The following is a 15,819-nucleotide window of genomic DNA, read 5'->3' as shown; positions in this document are numbered from 1 at the left end:
CCAAAAAGGAAACTACGAAACAGTTTAATAGAAGTGTTACCCTCTTCACTGCAGCAGAGCGCCCCGGTGAACAGGCCTGAGAACAAAGGGCAAAGGCTGGGACAGTGGAAGTAGAGGCCCCAGTCAGGAGGGATACCCCAGCCAGCCCTCTTGTCCAGGCAGGCAGCAGCCCCGACTCCAACGCCCATCGGGTGGGCTGAAACCCTCAGCAGGAGGAATCCAGGGTTAGGATACTGTTTCCTTTACTCTGATAAACAAGCACAGGTAGCCTTTGGAAAGGCTGGCTTAAAAAAAAGAACTAGTCAAAGCATTTCTCTGCACTAAACCCCAGGTTTTTCTCTTATTCATACAGGCTCCATTGTGAGACAGAAACAGCATTAAAAACTAGGAAAGAAAAACCATCATGACTACAATTCAGCATATAAACGATTTTAAGTTTTGAATTGTATTTTAAAACAACTCTTAAAAATTACCTTGCAGTTTGGGGTACCCAGCTTATTAGAAGAAAAGCTCTCCAACAAAATCCGGATCAGGTACTTTTCGTCATCTTTCACAGGCGATGGCACAGAGATGTCTGTCACATTTTCTACTGATTTGGAAAAGAGACTCTTGAGAACTTCATGGCTTTGCTGAACAAAATAAGAAAAGTTTGTTTTGCTAAAAGAAAAATATTGCATTAAAAGCACTTTATTCCAAACTGATCAAAGTATTTCATAGGCATGACCTTATTCTCAGCTGATCTCTAGGTCACTAAGGTGTCAGCAGATAATTTTATCATGTACAAGAAAAGAAGGAAGACAGGATTCATTAAAGGCTCAGTTCACTAGCCTTTACTACCTTTCAGCCATCAGAGAACTGAAAAGAGTGAGAAATATTTTTAAAAAGAATTTTTTGCATACAAGATTTTGGCTTCACATTGGGAATAGTACCAGAATTCCTGAAAGCGTTTTTCCCACGTGGAATACAAACGCCACCAGTTCTCCGGCTAACATTTTGCTGCTGGCTTGTCCTTCCCCAATCCCAGCCCTCCTCATCCCCAGCAGAAATCACAGCAGGAAAATAAACGGCCTTCCACATCAGCTCAAAAGTGGCATCTCTGAAACCTCCAGATCGAGAAAAATAGCTTCAGAACTGATTTTGAAAGAAACAGTTGAAAGACATTTTGAAATGTTTGAAATACTTGAAGCAAATATTTTATAAATAACCTTCATTAGGGAAATAAATCTTGGGATCCATTTAAAAAAAAACTCCTCAAATAGAGAACATTTTGACAACTAATTTTCATTCCAAGAAGGAAAAAAATAGCTTAACAATAAGAAACCAACAAAAACAACACTCAGTCACCATAATTTAGTCTCAAAGAAACCTAGAAGACATTTAAAATGGAACCACAGATCTTAATACACAGATACTGAACACTATCCAGCTATTTATCCCTCAATATCCTGAGAGAGGAAAAAAGTGCTCCCCTTTCCTCTCATTCTCTCTCTCTCCCTCTCACGCACACGTGTGCACACACACACACACACACACACACACACAGCCACACATGCTCCAACAATAAGGACAAAAGGACATACTTTCGACTCAAAGGACTCCTCCGCGAGCTCGGCATAGCCCTCCTTGATGAGGACATCTCTTATGCTGATGGTGTCCTGGACCCCCGAGTACCGATACACATCCACGTGCAGGACATTGTGCACAACAGAGAAGACCTTCACGAGGAGAGTGCAGCCGCTCACCAGGGAGACAAACCGCCTGCTGGCCGCACCACTCCAGTGCTCGCCACACACCAGAGACTTCGCAGACGGGCGCATTTTGCAAATCTTAAATTCCAAAGCCTACGGGACAGAAGAGCATGGCTGAACCAGTTTTACAAACAACTGAAACACTCATCCCAAACACCACTGAAAAATGACCCTGTCCACACATCTTCACCAGTGTTCTCACAAAAATCGTACTAAAAACAACTTCGGGGTAAGTGAGGACTTCATTGGTTTTGCTTTTCAACAACAAAAGTTTAGAATAACTTTTAGACTGTTCTCATATTGACAGAAAGGGTGTGTGTGAATGTCTCCAGGCCTCAAAAATTCTGTATGGTTTTAACATAACCAGAAACCTTAGAAACTGTATCAGAAAATACTGCTGAATTAAAACAACTAATTTTTTTTTCTAAGTGTGAAACCCTCCATATATTTTATAACTCACTCCAAAAACAATATTGGCAAAAATATCTATGGCAATATATATTTTGGAAAAAGCAGAAACTAAATTTGGGTAGTGTGACAAAACAAGTCCCTTCTCTGGGCCTTGGTCCCCAACCTGTAGGGTGACCTCCAGAATCCTTTCTAGCTTTAGACATTCCTCTACCTTACCTGAAACGGAAGTTCAAGAAGCTGACAGGGAATCTCCATCAGAAGAGCCAGCTCCACGTGCGCTCTGTTACCATAGTCTACAAAGAAGACCTGGAGGATGAGAAAGAGCCACGTCAACACAGGGCCAGCCCTGGGGCCTGCCAGCCATCAGCAACACCAGGATCCACACTAGTTCTGTGGTCGTGGGATTCTTAGTGGCCTGAGCTTGAATCCACGTTTTCTAGTAGACTACTTTTCTAACTGTAATTATTTTATACTTAATTTCCACTTCAAATTAGAAAAGACTTTCCATAACTGCTCTAAATTTGCCTCATTTCCCTTTAAGTGATTTGTTTCAGAAAACATACCTCAGCAGAATTCCCAGAAACATAAAGGATTTGAGCTCTAAAGTAGCTTTCTCTATCAAATTCAGAGAAAGGAGCCAGACAGACCAAGTCTGGGTGTGGGTGAACGGGCAGGGGAACCAATTTCAGTCGGTTTATTTCAGCAGTCAGCTTTCTCAGAATCTCTGAGTTCTTTTCATCAATCCTATATCCCCAAAAGTGTCCCACTTCAACCACCTGAAAAAGAAGAGGGGCACAGATGAAATCTTGGAAGGATTTCTGTAAAGAGGAACATAAGCTCAAACTGGAGGGCTGACATACTGTCCCTACCACATTCCACAAACTTTATTCCACAAGTTTTTAACAGGGTTTATGAGGAAAAAAGGAGGGGTGTCCCTGGTCAATTAAGGTGAGGAAACGTGTGCAACACATCCCTCTCTTGAAGGTATGAGGTTCGCTAGCATACCAAAGCACCGAAGGCTCTGGGAGGGCCTGGAAGAGCAGGACCATCTCATCTCTGACTAGTCCCAAGGTGACAGCCACCCCCACAGAGCCTGCAGGTGTGGTGTGAATGCACAGCCCACTGGAAGAACAGGGGCAAATGGCAGGAATGGGAGAGTGGTCATCCCATCGCAAAGGGTCCCACTGGGCAGCTGCCATGAGACTACCACAGCCCACACTACTCGAGCTTTCCAGTCTGCCTGGAATGTAGGTTTCTGTGTGAAATCTTCCAGAGAACTGTAGCCACAGTTTTACCAGGAAGCATGTACGTATTTTAATTGATATTTTAAAGAAGTAAAAACCATACCCTAAAGAATAATGGTGCCAATGCCGGTTTGTTGACATAAACTGAATTATACAGTACATATCATTATACCAATTAATATTTTTACATGTATCTTGTTGCTAAAATTGATTTTTTAGCATTTAAATGTGCCTGACATTTTAAAAATTAAACTTTCATTCCAGAATGAACATTGCGTTTCATTTGGTATCACAGCAACGTACCAATTTAACAAGTACGGTAATTCAAGCTCACCCACAATTACTAGGTTACTAAGGTGCACAGGCTGTGTGCGTGCACGTGCGTGTGTGTCTGTGTACGTGTATTATTTCACGTACACGATACGACAATTCTAACTTGAGAAGAGAGAAGAGCTCTCGTGACTCAGTCACACCATCCTTACCTCTGTAACGTCGATTGTTAAAAGGAGGTCTGTGGTCGTCCGAGGTCTGTCTGATGTGTCCAATGAGACTTGCAGAGCGTCTACTGTCTGCTTTTGGAAGTCCACATTCACCCTAGTTAACACGATTTTTAAAAAAAAGACAATAAAAGTCAAGTGTCAAGTGTTACAAAGAAAACATGTTTATGTATGTGAAGTTATTCCCTGAACTATTCCACTGTTTCTACAAAAAAAGAACATTTAATAAAATCCTTAAGTCAGAGAAAATGAATTTGATTTCATCTGAAACTTGAGTTTCTGGTGGCTTCCTGAGCTACCCTGGAGGGGGTATGCACTCTGACAGTTACACACTGCCCTTCAGAAATATTCTAAAGGTCAAGACTCTCACAGAAGATCTAATTTCAAGGTATAAACTGTGAACTAGGGCCTGCAATGTTTCATAACTTGTGGTTTCAGAAGTGAGTGGCTTTGACTCTCAGAAAATTACAAGAATCCATGCCTGGTTCAATGTTGTTAGAAAACACACACGATTTTCTAATAAACCCAAGAAATATTATTCATTTCTTAAAGGAATAAGATACTAAATGCTAAATTTCAAGGATATGAAATAAAAATTTGATAAAAAATAAAAGTAGCCTTTCCGAATACTTTTATTCTAAAATGAAGAGGAAGCATTATTAGAGAGACCCTGATCTAACTCTCTTTCCAATTTTCAGATCCATTTATTAAATAAGACTGACTCAGGCGAAGCTACTGTTAAAAAAAGAGGGGCCTGGCCCGGTGGCACAGCGGTTAAGTGCACACGTTCCGCTTCAGCAGCCCAGGGTTCGCCGGTTTGGATCCCGGGTGCGGATGTGGTACCGCTTGGCAAGCCATGCTGTGGTAGGCGTCTCACATATAAAGTAGAGGAAGATGGGCACGGATGTTAGCTCAGGGCCAGTCTTCCCCAGCAAAAAGAGGAGGATTGGCAGCAGTTAGGTCAGGGCTAATCTTCCTCAAAAAAAAAAAAGAGACAAGAGGCCCAAAATGGAATCTCTTATGCCAAGCTCCACCAAAACTTCAGACCTAACCTAACTGCAGCCTCATCCTCCCAGGACGGGACCTTCAACCAGCCAACCTAAATTTCCTGGTCAGCACTAGGAGGTCATCTGCCCTTACAGGGGCAAGCTTGCCTAGAGCAACACATTCTTTGCTAATGATTTCCTTTTTTCTGCGCCCTGCCTTTAAAAACCTTTCCTTTCTGCAGCTCGATGGAGCTCCTTTCTAGCTGCTAAGAGGAGATGCAGCCCGATTCATGAATTGTTCGATAAAGCCACTTTGATCTTTTAAATGTACTCTGTTGAATCTTTTGCTGCTTCACACCACCCAGCAGGACAGGTCTTCTCTGTGCTACAGACCGAGCCCACTGCACTCCCACACTCGCAGAATCAAAACCTCCCACACTGGATGTAGCAGACGGGACATATTTCCCCTCCCTCGCCAAGTCCTCAAATTCCTGTCAAGTTCCTCATGTAAAAAGATTACCAATAATAAATGAGAATTCCCACATAAGGTACTGTGAGAATATGACCAAAAGGCAAAGGAATCTGTTACAAATACTGAAGAGTGATTTAATTCCATCCAAGAGGAGAAAATCCACGCGCTTGGTGGCAGCTGCCAAGTGATGAGTGCACTACTCTGGGCCGAGCAGGCCTCAGGCAGCCCAGCCCTCCTGTCAAACGAGGGTGGAGGCAAAGACCCCGCTCAACAAGGAAGGGGTGGCTTGTGCTGCAAGCAACCGGGCGCTCTCAACTGCATCTCCATTTTGTCCCACGGTCTGCTCTGCTGAGGTCAAAGAATATTCCACTTTGCTTAAAAAGAGAAAACGTGCGACTGTAAAGACGAAGAAAGGAAACAAATAACAGGTTTGATCCCCACTATTTAAACTGAAAATTACATAAATGGTTCCACCCAGTCCTCCCAACAGCCTGTACCACAGGTGTCACATCTATCAAACAGATGAAAAGCAATGAGGTTCAGAGAGGTCAAGTAATATGCCCAAGGACACACGGCTAGACAATGAAACCAGGATTCAAGGCACCTCTAGCTGGCTACGAAGCCAGTGCTTTTAATGTGAACTTAGTAAGGTTAAAGAGTCATTTAAAAATAATATTTGAAAATGTGAACGGGGGTGAACAGAGCCTTGCCTTCTGAGGATACCTCGTGTTCCTGAGCTTTGACACAGTCCCTCCTTGCACCTTCCCTTCAATCTCCTCTGCAGAGTGGACGCTGAGCTCCAGGGAAACCTTCAGCTGCGACATCTTAATTGCCATGTACACCGCAGGAAGAGTTTTAAACCTCTCTGTCGGATTCCGTGCAAACTCCACAAAGGCTCTGCTCCACAGACGTAAACAAAACATACACTTATCAGGCGTCCAAGAAAAGAGCTCAGTGCATAGTAATCCCTCAAGATCAGAGAGGAACTTTCAGTTACAACTCTCCTCAAAATGTCAGTAACTCTTTATTCTATTATCAATCAAGACGTACTTATTTAAGTAAAGATTACTCACTTAAGAGATCTAAAAGTCACCAGGACATATCACTAGACTAAAACCCAGTATCACCCGATGTATTACGCAGTATAAGGCAGAACAAACACTGAGTCCAAATGCAATTTTCAGCTAAGAAATCTTAATTCTCATAATTAGAAGAGAATGACAGTCTTTTAGTTTCAGGGTTCTTTTCTATTTTATTGTAAAATAAACAGAGAAAACCACACAAATAAGTAGTACAGCGATCTTTGTCTTCTCCCTTCAAGAAAACCATCAGGTTTATTACCCACTCGCGCTGATGAGCACCCCACCCTCCCACATCTCCGAGTCTCATCCCACCCTTTTCTCTAGCGGGATGAGGATCAAGCAGCAGGCAGGGTGCCTGCCAGACACCTCCTGGGACAAAGGAAAAAAGCACTGAGTTTAGATTCATTTGTACATGAATGTCAGAATGCTCCTAGGTCGAACATCACACTCTTGCCAACAGACATAAGATCCCTCCAGCTACTGTCAGGAAAATGTGTGATTCTGAGTGATCTGGAAGAATACTGAGCTGATGAAGAGCATCAAGTGTGTATAGAATCACCTCCTAGCACGAGGAAGGGAGCAGCCTGCTCAGTCTGCACCCCTCCTTTGGCTTCACGCTGCTGCCTCCTGGAGCACTCTCCTCCTCTCTCCTAGTGCACTGACTGCCTGCCCTCGTCTCCCCTCCACACCCCGTACCTCTTGGTAAACTCACTACTAAACATACGCGCTTCCCTTCTATCCTCTGCCTGACTTACTCACCTCCATTTCTATTGTCTGTCTCTAGAGGCCTCCTAAGTCTCTCCCTAGAAATAATCTCTTCTAAACTCCAGACCACATTTCCAGATTCTAATCTTCCATGAGTTGTTTACAACTGGACATCTCCACAGCCAAGCCTGTGACATTCCCTGCCCACCCACTATTGCCTTGACCCCCCCGTCCCCCTGCCTCAGCGTCTGCTCCTGGTAGCCCCATCCTCATCAACACCCAGGCTGGAAGACCTGACCCTCTTCAGTTCCTCTCTCTCTGTCCTCCAAATGCAATCAACAGCCAAACCCAGGAGATCTCCTCTCCCACAGGTTGCCTCCTTTGCACTTCAAACATCACCATCCTGGTTCACATCTTATTACCTGGTTTGAACAACTGTGAAGACTCTGGATGTCTTCCTCTCTTCAACATTCCCTGATTACATTCCACAAAACACAGTTCAGCTTAGCACACTCAGAGGTCTCCAAACGCCCATCTATTCACGCTCACGCTCATCAGTTGGCTACAATGGACCATCCAAAAGACAGCGCCTGACCTCCCTCAAAACAGACTCAACCTCACACAAAAGCCAGCTCTCAGCAAAACGGCTTCTGGCTGCACCTTGCACACACCTACGCTTTCCACAGTTACCGCTCGGCTCACCCCCATCCTGCCCCACCTGCCTCCTCCACGTGCCCCAGGCCTCCTACTCTCCAAGACCCACCTCAGACACCTCCTGGCAAGTTCCAAGCGAACGTTCCTGCTCCTCTTCTGAGCCTCAGAGAAAATGACTTCTTCGGACCACCTGGGCCCCTCCCATGATATTTCACGACAGGCAAATGTGTGTGGAACCAATTCTACTCTCAGCCCTACCACTAAGCTGAAAGCTGCTCACCGTGTACCCTCCGCACCCCACACAGCTCCACACTCAAGTGGGCCCTGCTTGAGCCCCAGGAGAATACAGCTTTACTCTTTCAGGTACTATTTTATGTCATTCTTTCTTTGCCTTTAAAGATTTGACACACAAGAAGTGGTACCAGAAGAACCAGAAGAACACTGTTACTTCCCCCAAGTAATAGGCATGACATTGATATTGTCACCAAAAAGCCAGAAATACAAGGAATTGAGTAAAATATAATTAAAATATCTAGAAAGAGGTCCCAGACAGGAAGAATATGGAACACAGACTCCACTCCAAGAGTAAAGATTAGTGAGAGACGCTGCTGCAGCCTGAGTGAGAGCCCAGCCAGCCAGCCACTCAGATCAGTCATGAGAACATCTCTGCACAACTGGAACCCAGCCAGGGCAAACGACTTCCAACCATCAAGAAAACAGCTGGCTGTGTGGTCCCATGGTTGGACAGTGACTTCACAGTTATGACTGTCTGCAGTTTGTATTAGAGTATTTAAGAAAACTTGAGACACAGTAAGACTCATTAGCTAAATCTGTTAACAGCTGTTAAAGTACTTAGAAAGATTTCTTGTTAGGGTTATGAATTTGCCACGTGAGGCATTTACAAGCTTACAAAGAAAACCAATATATTAATCATAGAAAAGAACTTAAAACGTTTGAAAGAATTAATCCAAACTGAAAACGAATTTAATATGTTCAACTTCAGTTATTAAACATTAATCAAAGAAAAAGTAGAAGTTTTTATTTACTAGATTTACAAAGCTTTGTAAATAAAATTTATAGAACACGAAAAAATTTCTAATTTAAAAACTCAAAAATCAATTTAAAAATTATACAGTCTTTTCTGTGCATAAACATTCCCTCTTGGAAATAAAAACTCAAAGCGATACTCCAAAACATGCCATTTGTTCCTTATCTGCAACTAAAATAAGGTCAAATATAATTGAGTTTTTGAAGTATTTGTCTTCCAAAAATATTTAGAACATATAAGTTCTAAATAATTAGAGGCAGATAAACTATTTTAGGGCATTTTTATGGCCTACAAAGTAACACATTACTAGCATTCACCATGGAAATCTAGGGACAGACGCTTTAAAGTGAAGTGCACTTTCAGAGCATCAACCCTAGGACCACATTACCTTACGAAAGCTTCCTGGCATTAGACCGCGGACCACACAGGTTAGTTCCTTTAGGAGGTCACATGGTTGAAAGAGAAGATAAATTGCTACTGACAAGATAAAGCAAAGCTACATCAAGAGCTGTCTGTAGCAGCCCATATGAAGAACCACTTCCACACGCACTCAGTTTTAAGAATTGGCTCCTGTACACATTAAAAACGTTATGGCTCTTTCATAATTGCAGTTGATTACACAAATATAGTACTTACTTTGAACCATCAAATACAATGGATTTGACTTGACCACATTGTCTAAAGAGAGACTGCAGTTGTTTATAGTAGAGAAATCCATAGGGAGGAATGTGTTTCAACTGTAAACATGACATGGTATTAATTAGAGTAGACACAGGAACTAACAAAATGGTTATAATGTTCTAAGCTTAAAGCTGCTACACATTATTTTAGTTCACAATAACATGGTTTACTATCTTCAGTAACTCTAAGATACAGACTCTAGATCAGTGTATTTAATGACTAATTACTCAATTATAACTAAGTTTCAATAATAAATATATGTTAAATAAAGGCTAATTCTTCCCCTGTTAAAACACTTCAAAAGTCTATTACAGAAAAATTAAGATTTGTTTCTTTTTATTTTACCTTAAAATAATCAAGCTGATAAATACATCTTTTTAAAACACAGCACTTCTACTTATGGAATAATGAGGACTTTAAAGGAAAACGTGCTCTTCGTTAGAAGGGGAGGATCTCCTCATCACCAGAGCCAGAAGCCAACCCCAGTGGAGCTGGGGCAGATCTCGCCTAACCCTTGGAGCGCTCCCCCTTCTCTTAGGGCGAGTAGTGTTCCAGGCTCTGGCGCTGGCAGGAAACCTGGAGTCCCCTGCCGTGCGGCAGGTCCTGTTAGCTCAGAGCCCACCACAGTTCCACGAAAGGTGCCTGGAAAAGCCGGGGCTGTGGACTCAGATCTAAGTTCAAATCCTGTCTTATAAAGTCTTAGGCAAGTTACGGAACTATCCTAGGACTCAACTGCCATGTCATGAAATAAGGATGTGACAAACCCCCAACTCAAATGGTTAGCCCACAGAAGAATGACTAAAAAGGACTTAAAGGCCCTCTCAGACAAGCGCTAAGTAAATACTAGCCATCACTTCGTTTTTATAATGCACACAGTAGGTAACTTTTAGCCCCCAGAGAGCACGGGGAACAGGCCGGCTGGTGGTTGAAGGAGGCCAGCACAGCTCCAGGTCTCAGGAGGCGTCCTGCAGGCTCTGCCCTAGTGCACACGAGGGGAGAACACCACAGAGGGGGAGAGGGAGCCGACCAAACAAGCTTGGTCCACCCCATGATCAACAAGAGCAGGGGCCCAGCCACACTTCTCAAACAGGACAAAAAGCTAATGACCACCTTGTAAATTAAGATTCCTTCCCTAGGTATAAACTCATCTCAGCTGTCTGTCTTCCCCAGCGTGAGCACAGACCCCTTCTAGCGCTCTTCAAAGAACTCTATAAAGCTCTAGCAACCTGTGACCCTCTCCTTGAGAACTCTTTATTTCTTCAGTAATAGTGGTGATGGCAACAATAACAGGAATAAAAGCTGGCAATCACTGAGTATGTATCACTGTATGCCAGGAACTTTGCCAAGGGCTTCACATTCCCTTTACTAAGATGCAGGCGAGGGGCCAGCCCGGTGGCGCACGTTCCACTTCGGCGGCCCGGGGCGCACCGGTTCAGACCCTGGGTGTGGACATGGCACTGCTTGGCACACCATGCTGTGGTAGGCATCCCACATATAAAGCAGAGGAAGATGGGCACAGATGTTAGCTCAGGGCCAGTCTTCCTCAGCAAAAAGAGGAGGATTGGCAGCAGTTAGCTCAGGGCTAATCTTCCTCAAAAAAAGAAAAAAATGATGTAGGCGAATCATGAACCCAAGAGTCCAACGAAAGTCCAATTCCCAAAGGCTTTATTCCAGCTACATATCCTGAGGTTATCATGTGCTCAGAGCTAAACAAACGGTCCGTGGAGGGTGATCTGGTCAGTGCCTGTGGCTGCTATCAGATTCTCCCAAAGCACACGCTACTTAAATGCTAATCACCAGCCCATACCTTCTAGTTCAGATTCTGTGGCATGGAGCTCTCAAATCTGAATATAAAAATAAACAAACACTCTCAAGGGAATTCTGTTGGGCATTCAAGACTGGGGACCACAGTTTAAATCGCAGCACTAAGTTGCCAACCAATAATATTTTACTTCATGTAAAATGAAGTTGTTAACTAAATGTTCTTAAACTTATGGAGAAGGGCCTTAAATCCTTCAAAATGGCACATGATCAGTCAGCATTAGCCATGAACGCATAACTTTCTTTTAAGGCTGGGTCTACAAAAGGAAGCAAGACTGAGGAGCAAAAAGATGCACATGAAAAGGGCAAAGAAGCCACAATATTTGCTTTCAGGGAAAAATCCACTTGGTACTAAAAAAAAAGAAACAACAGGAGAAACAAAATCTGTTAGCACACAGAATTGAACCTCCATTTGAAAAGCAGGGCCCCTCCCTCCCCAGGGAGGGCTGCTGCTCCTCTCCACCTACCACGACGGTCGTCTTCGGGTCTTTGCCGGCCAGCTCCCTCACCGCCATCTCTTCATCAGGTGGCCCAAAAGTAAAGTAGTTTGGATAAAAAGCACCTGCCAGTACAACCTGGAAGAGAAACTTATTTTCATAAAGTAACAGCATTATTTTATCAGTTTGTCTCACCAATATTCTATCTCATCCAAGACGGATATGACATCTATAATGTAAAACAAAGAGCTTACGGAAAAAAAACACACCTGTTACCAATCAAGCAGAAAGTCACAATTCTGGTTATTTCACCATAATAGAAACACTTTATACATGGTCTTTCTTCAAAGGAGCTTGAGTACTTCTCAAAATGAGGTTTAGGAAACAGTGGTGAGTTGAACAAGGATACAGATGATAATACACACACAGCCCCAGAGGTTGGCCAACTTTTTCTGCCTTCTCCCCAACATACTTACTTCTATGCGTCAGGCACTTTCCCAGATACCTAGGTAAAATTCCAGTTTGGACACTCAGATCTGGAGCAGCAGGCCCTCATCCGACATTCACTTCTAAAAAGCACTCTGCAAAGTCTCCTCTTCAATACAAATACACCCATCTGAAACTCTCCCAGACTGAAAGCAACCTGACACCCAGAAAAACACTCCATTTTCCAGCATCACCCAGTTTGCGGGCAACTACCTAGAACCCAATCCTCCTCTGAACCCCTACATCGGAAGCATTAGCCACCTTTCAGGCTACACTTCCCTCACACAATTCCTCTAAGGTTCTATCCAACAAGCTAATCTGATCATGTTAAATGACCCCAAATTTAAAATAATATTTTCAGTGTAAAGGAATAGCTACATACATTGAATAACATTAAGAGTATTTTTATTTTCCTAAAAGCTAAAACAAAAGAACTTCTCCTGAAGCAGTAATAACAGTTGGTACCCTAGAGGAACACTCCTCTGGAGAATAGAAACAGGTCTGGATCATCAACTCAATGACACGGAAAACCTAAACTATGCAAAACTTGAGTTTTTCCTGGTTCCCAAAAGCAATATGAACATTGTGGACTTAAAATCTCCTTTGAGGCACGATTTGTATCAGAAAGGAGGAGTAATTACTTTCTCAACCACAAGACCTAATAAGCAGAAAAACCAGGAAAAGATATCCAGGAAACTCCCACACACCTGAAGGATGAATCTCTGCTTATAGATATACTCTTGGTCCATGACAGGCCGTCGAGAATCAACATGCATGTTGAACTGTGAGATTCTATTCTTCAATTCTTCATACAATTCAGCCACCTAAGAAAAACATTGAAATACGATGTCTCAAAACACATGTTATTCAAATAGTGAAAACATTGGAAAACAAGTGCACAATGGGAAAAGTATTAATACATCTATGGGATGAAACACAGCAGCTATTAAGAATCATCTATTAAAAATTAATAAAGAATGGAAAGGATGCTCAATACAATACTAACAGAAAATACCAGGACACAAAACCGTATACGCTTCATGATCCCAATTTATAAACACACAACGACCCCTGTTGAAAGCCCCGCAAACACCCACCACAATCACCTATGGGTATCAGAAGAGGTGACCATGACCACATCCTTTGCCTTAAGTCCTTTAAACACTTCCAAAACCTCTGCCAGGAACATGTACTGCTTTTGTGATTAAAAATAAGCCAAATGACGTTAGGATAAACAGTCGCCCTGAACAAAACAAACACCCAGTTGCAATAAAAATCATTCACACAGAATACCCAACTTCAAATGTACACACACATGAGAATACACATTCCAAATACCTATGAACTCATCATAAATTAACTTACCACAAAATTATCTCAATAAATTACAAAAAGTAAAAAACCACACAAACCACAGGTGAACATAACTGGAAAAACACAAGTAAAAAGAACTGGAAGGACAGAAAACCTTAACAGCCAGGCCCTGTGAGGAGGACAGAAAAGCCTGGGGACAGGGAAGGAAGGGCCCAGTCCACGGGCACATTAGCCTATTCATTTCCATATGACTGCTATCTTTTTTATAAGACTTTGGTCCAGATAAGTTCTCTAATCAGAAATCAATTTAAAATTATGTAAGTCACTTTCTCTGACCAAAATGAGATATAATTAGAAATTAACAACAAAACAAGTTATCCAAAAATATTTCTTTCTACCTGAGAACTCAAATACTCTTCCAAAAAACTCTCGAGGGGCTGGCCCGGTGGTACAGCGGTTAAGTTTGCATGTTCCCCTTCTCAGCAGCCCGGGGTTCACTGGTTCGGATCCCGGGTGCGGACATGGCACCACTTGGCATGCCATGCTGTGGTAGGCGTCCCATATATAAAGTAGAGGAAGATGGGCACAGATGTTAGCTCAGGGCCAGGCTTCCTCAGCAAAAAGGAGGAGGACTGGCAGTAGTTAGCTCAGGGCTAATCTTCCTCCAAAAAAAAAAAAAGAAAACAAAAAACTCTCGAGTCAAGGAGGAAACCAACAGTAAAAAAAAGTTACAGACAGGGATAACAACGAGATCCCTACACGTCAAAAATCAATGGGATGTGGCCCAAACTGTACACACAAGAAAATTCACAGCTTTAAATGCCTTTATTTAAAAGATTTAAAGTATTAATGAATTAAATTCTCATCTCAGCAAGACTAAAAAAGTAAACCAAGAGACAGAGAAGAACTAAATTAATAGGAAAAAGCAAAACTCAATCAATTCCCCCCCCCCCGAAAAAAAACACCTACACAGTAAAATAACAAATCAAACCAAGAGTAAGTTCTCTGAAAATAAAATAAAACAGATTAAGCATCTTGCAAATCATGCAGTAAAAGACTAATTCAGCAGGCCTGGGCTGTCCACACCCTGCACCTTTCAAAGAAAGATTTGATTTCTGGAAGGTCACCTCTAAGCCCTTGGAATATCTTGAATCATAAGAGTGTCTTTGTTTACCTGAGGCCTTGGTCATGAGAAATAGCTTATGGTGGCAATGTGATCTACGTATGGTGGGGGCCTCGGGCCATGCAATATTGATGTGACCTCTGGAGGGGTTAAAACTAAGTGACTAAGGTCAGCCACACATGTACCCCTGACTATGTAACCAACCCTCAATAAAACTCTGACACCAAGGCTTGGGTAAGCCTCCTGCCTGGCAATACTTCACGCCTGCTGTCACACATCGTTGCTGGGGGAATTCTTCGCACCTGTTAGACTCCACTGGGAGGAGACAAGGTGAAAGCTTACACCCTGTCTCTTCTGCACCTCTCTCACGTACCTTTTCCCTTGTTAACTGTAATCTGTATCCTTTAGCTGTATAAACCATAACCAGGAGCATAACAGCTTTTCTGAATTCTGTGAATCCTAGTCAATCACTGAACCTAAAGGTGGTCTTGGGACCCCCCGAACACAAATATAATCAAGAACCAAAGAGAGAATACAAGTACACAATATTCAGAATGAGAAGATGATGTGATCACTTTTGAAACCATAAATATATAAATATAGACCTGCCTTACAAGATATGTTGAAAGGAGCTCTCCTATCTGAAACAAAAAGGCAAAGGCATACAAAGCTTTGAGCGAGGTGATAAACAGATAGACAGAATCAGGAAATTGTAAATCTGTATCAGAACAGGATAGTATACACTTAATTATAACATAAAGGTTAAAAGGAAAGGAAACATTAAAATAAATACAGCCACGTCAATTTGGTAATGAATCCACAATACAAAAAGAGATAACTGGTGACAACAGAAACACAGAAGGGGAGAGGAATCTGCACAGGCAAATGGAGATAACGGGCTATCAGCAGAAAAAAGACTATCTCACCTATGAGACGTTTTATATAAACCACACAGCAACCACAAAACAGAAACTCAGAGCAGAGTGAAAAAACATTTAAAAAAAAAAAAAAGAGGAAACCGAGAAACATATCACAGAAACCCACCAAAGTGAAATGGCAGACAGAAACACAAGGAAAAAGGAACAAGAGAAATACAAAGCAACCAGAAAA

At 42.4% G+C, this 15,819-nt stretch overlaps 1 protein-coding gene across 3 annotated transcripts in view; it reads right to left on the bottom strand.

Annotated features, from left to right (window-relative positions):
- Positions 1-15,819, bottom strand: part of TDRD9 (tudor domain containing 9) — a 119,729-nt gene that overhangs the window by 29,297 nt on the left and 74,613 nt on the right. For all 3 annotated transcript variants that reach the window (XM_070593444.1, XM_070593446.1, XM_070593445.1), the window contains 9 exons: positions 12,980-13,096; positions 11,817-11,924; positions 9,484-9,584; positions 6,082-6,255; positions 3,886-3,997; positions 2,723-2,935; positions 2,376-2,465; positions 1,581-1,841; positions 474-629 (listed from right to left, as the gene is read on the bottom strand). In XM_070593444.1, the coding sequence (XP_070449545.1) occupies positions 474-629; positions 1,581-1,841; positions 2,376-2,465; positions 2,723-2,935; positions 3,886-3,997; positions 6,082-6,255; positions 9,484-9,584; positions 11,817-11,924; positions 12,980-13,096 (1,332 nt within the window). The remainder of the gene's footprint in view (positions 1-473; positions 630-1,580; positions 1,842-2,375; positions 2,466-2,722; positions 2,936-3,885; positions 3,998-6,081; positions 6,256-9,483; positions 9,585-11,816; positions 11,925-12,979; positions 13,097-15,819) is intronic.

This window comes from Equus przewalskii, chromosome 25 (assembly GCF_037783145.1).
Source record: "Equus przewalskii isolate Varuska chromosome 25, EquPr2, whole genome shotgun sequence".
Classification (NCBI taxonomy): domain Eukaryota; kingdom Metazoa; phylum Chordata; class Mammalia; order Perissodactyla; family Equidae; genus Equus; species Equus przewalskii.
The sequence above is the reverse complement of the archived record's forward strand: the minus strand, read 5'-3'. Positions and strand labels throughout refer to the sequence as shown.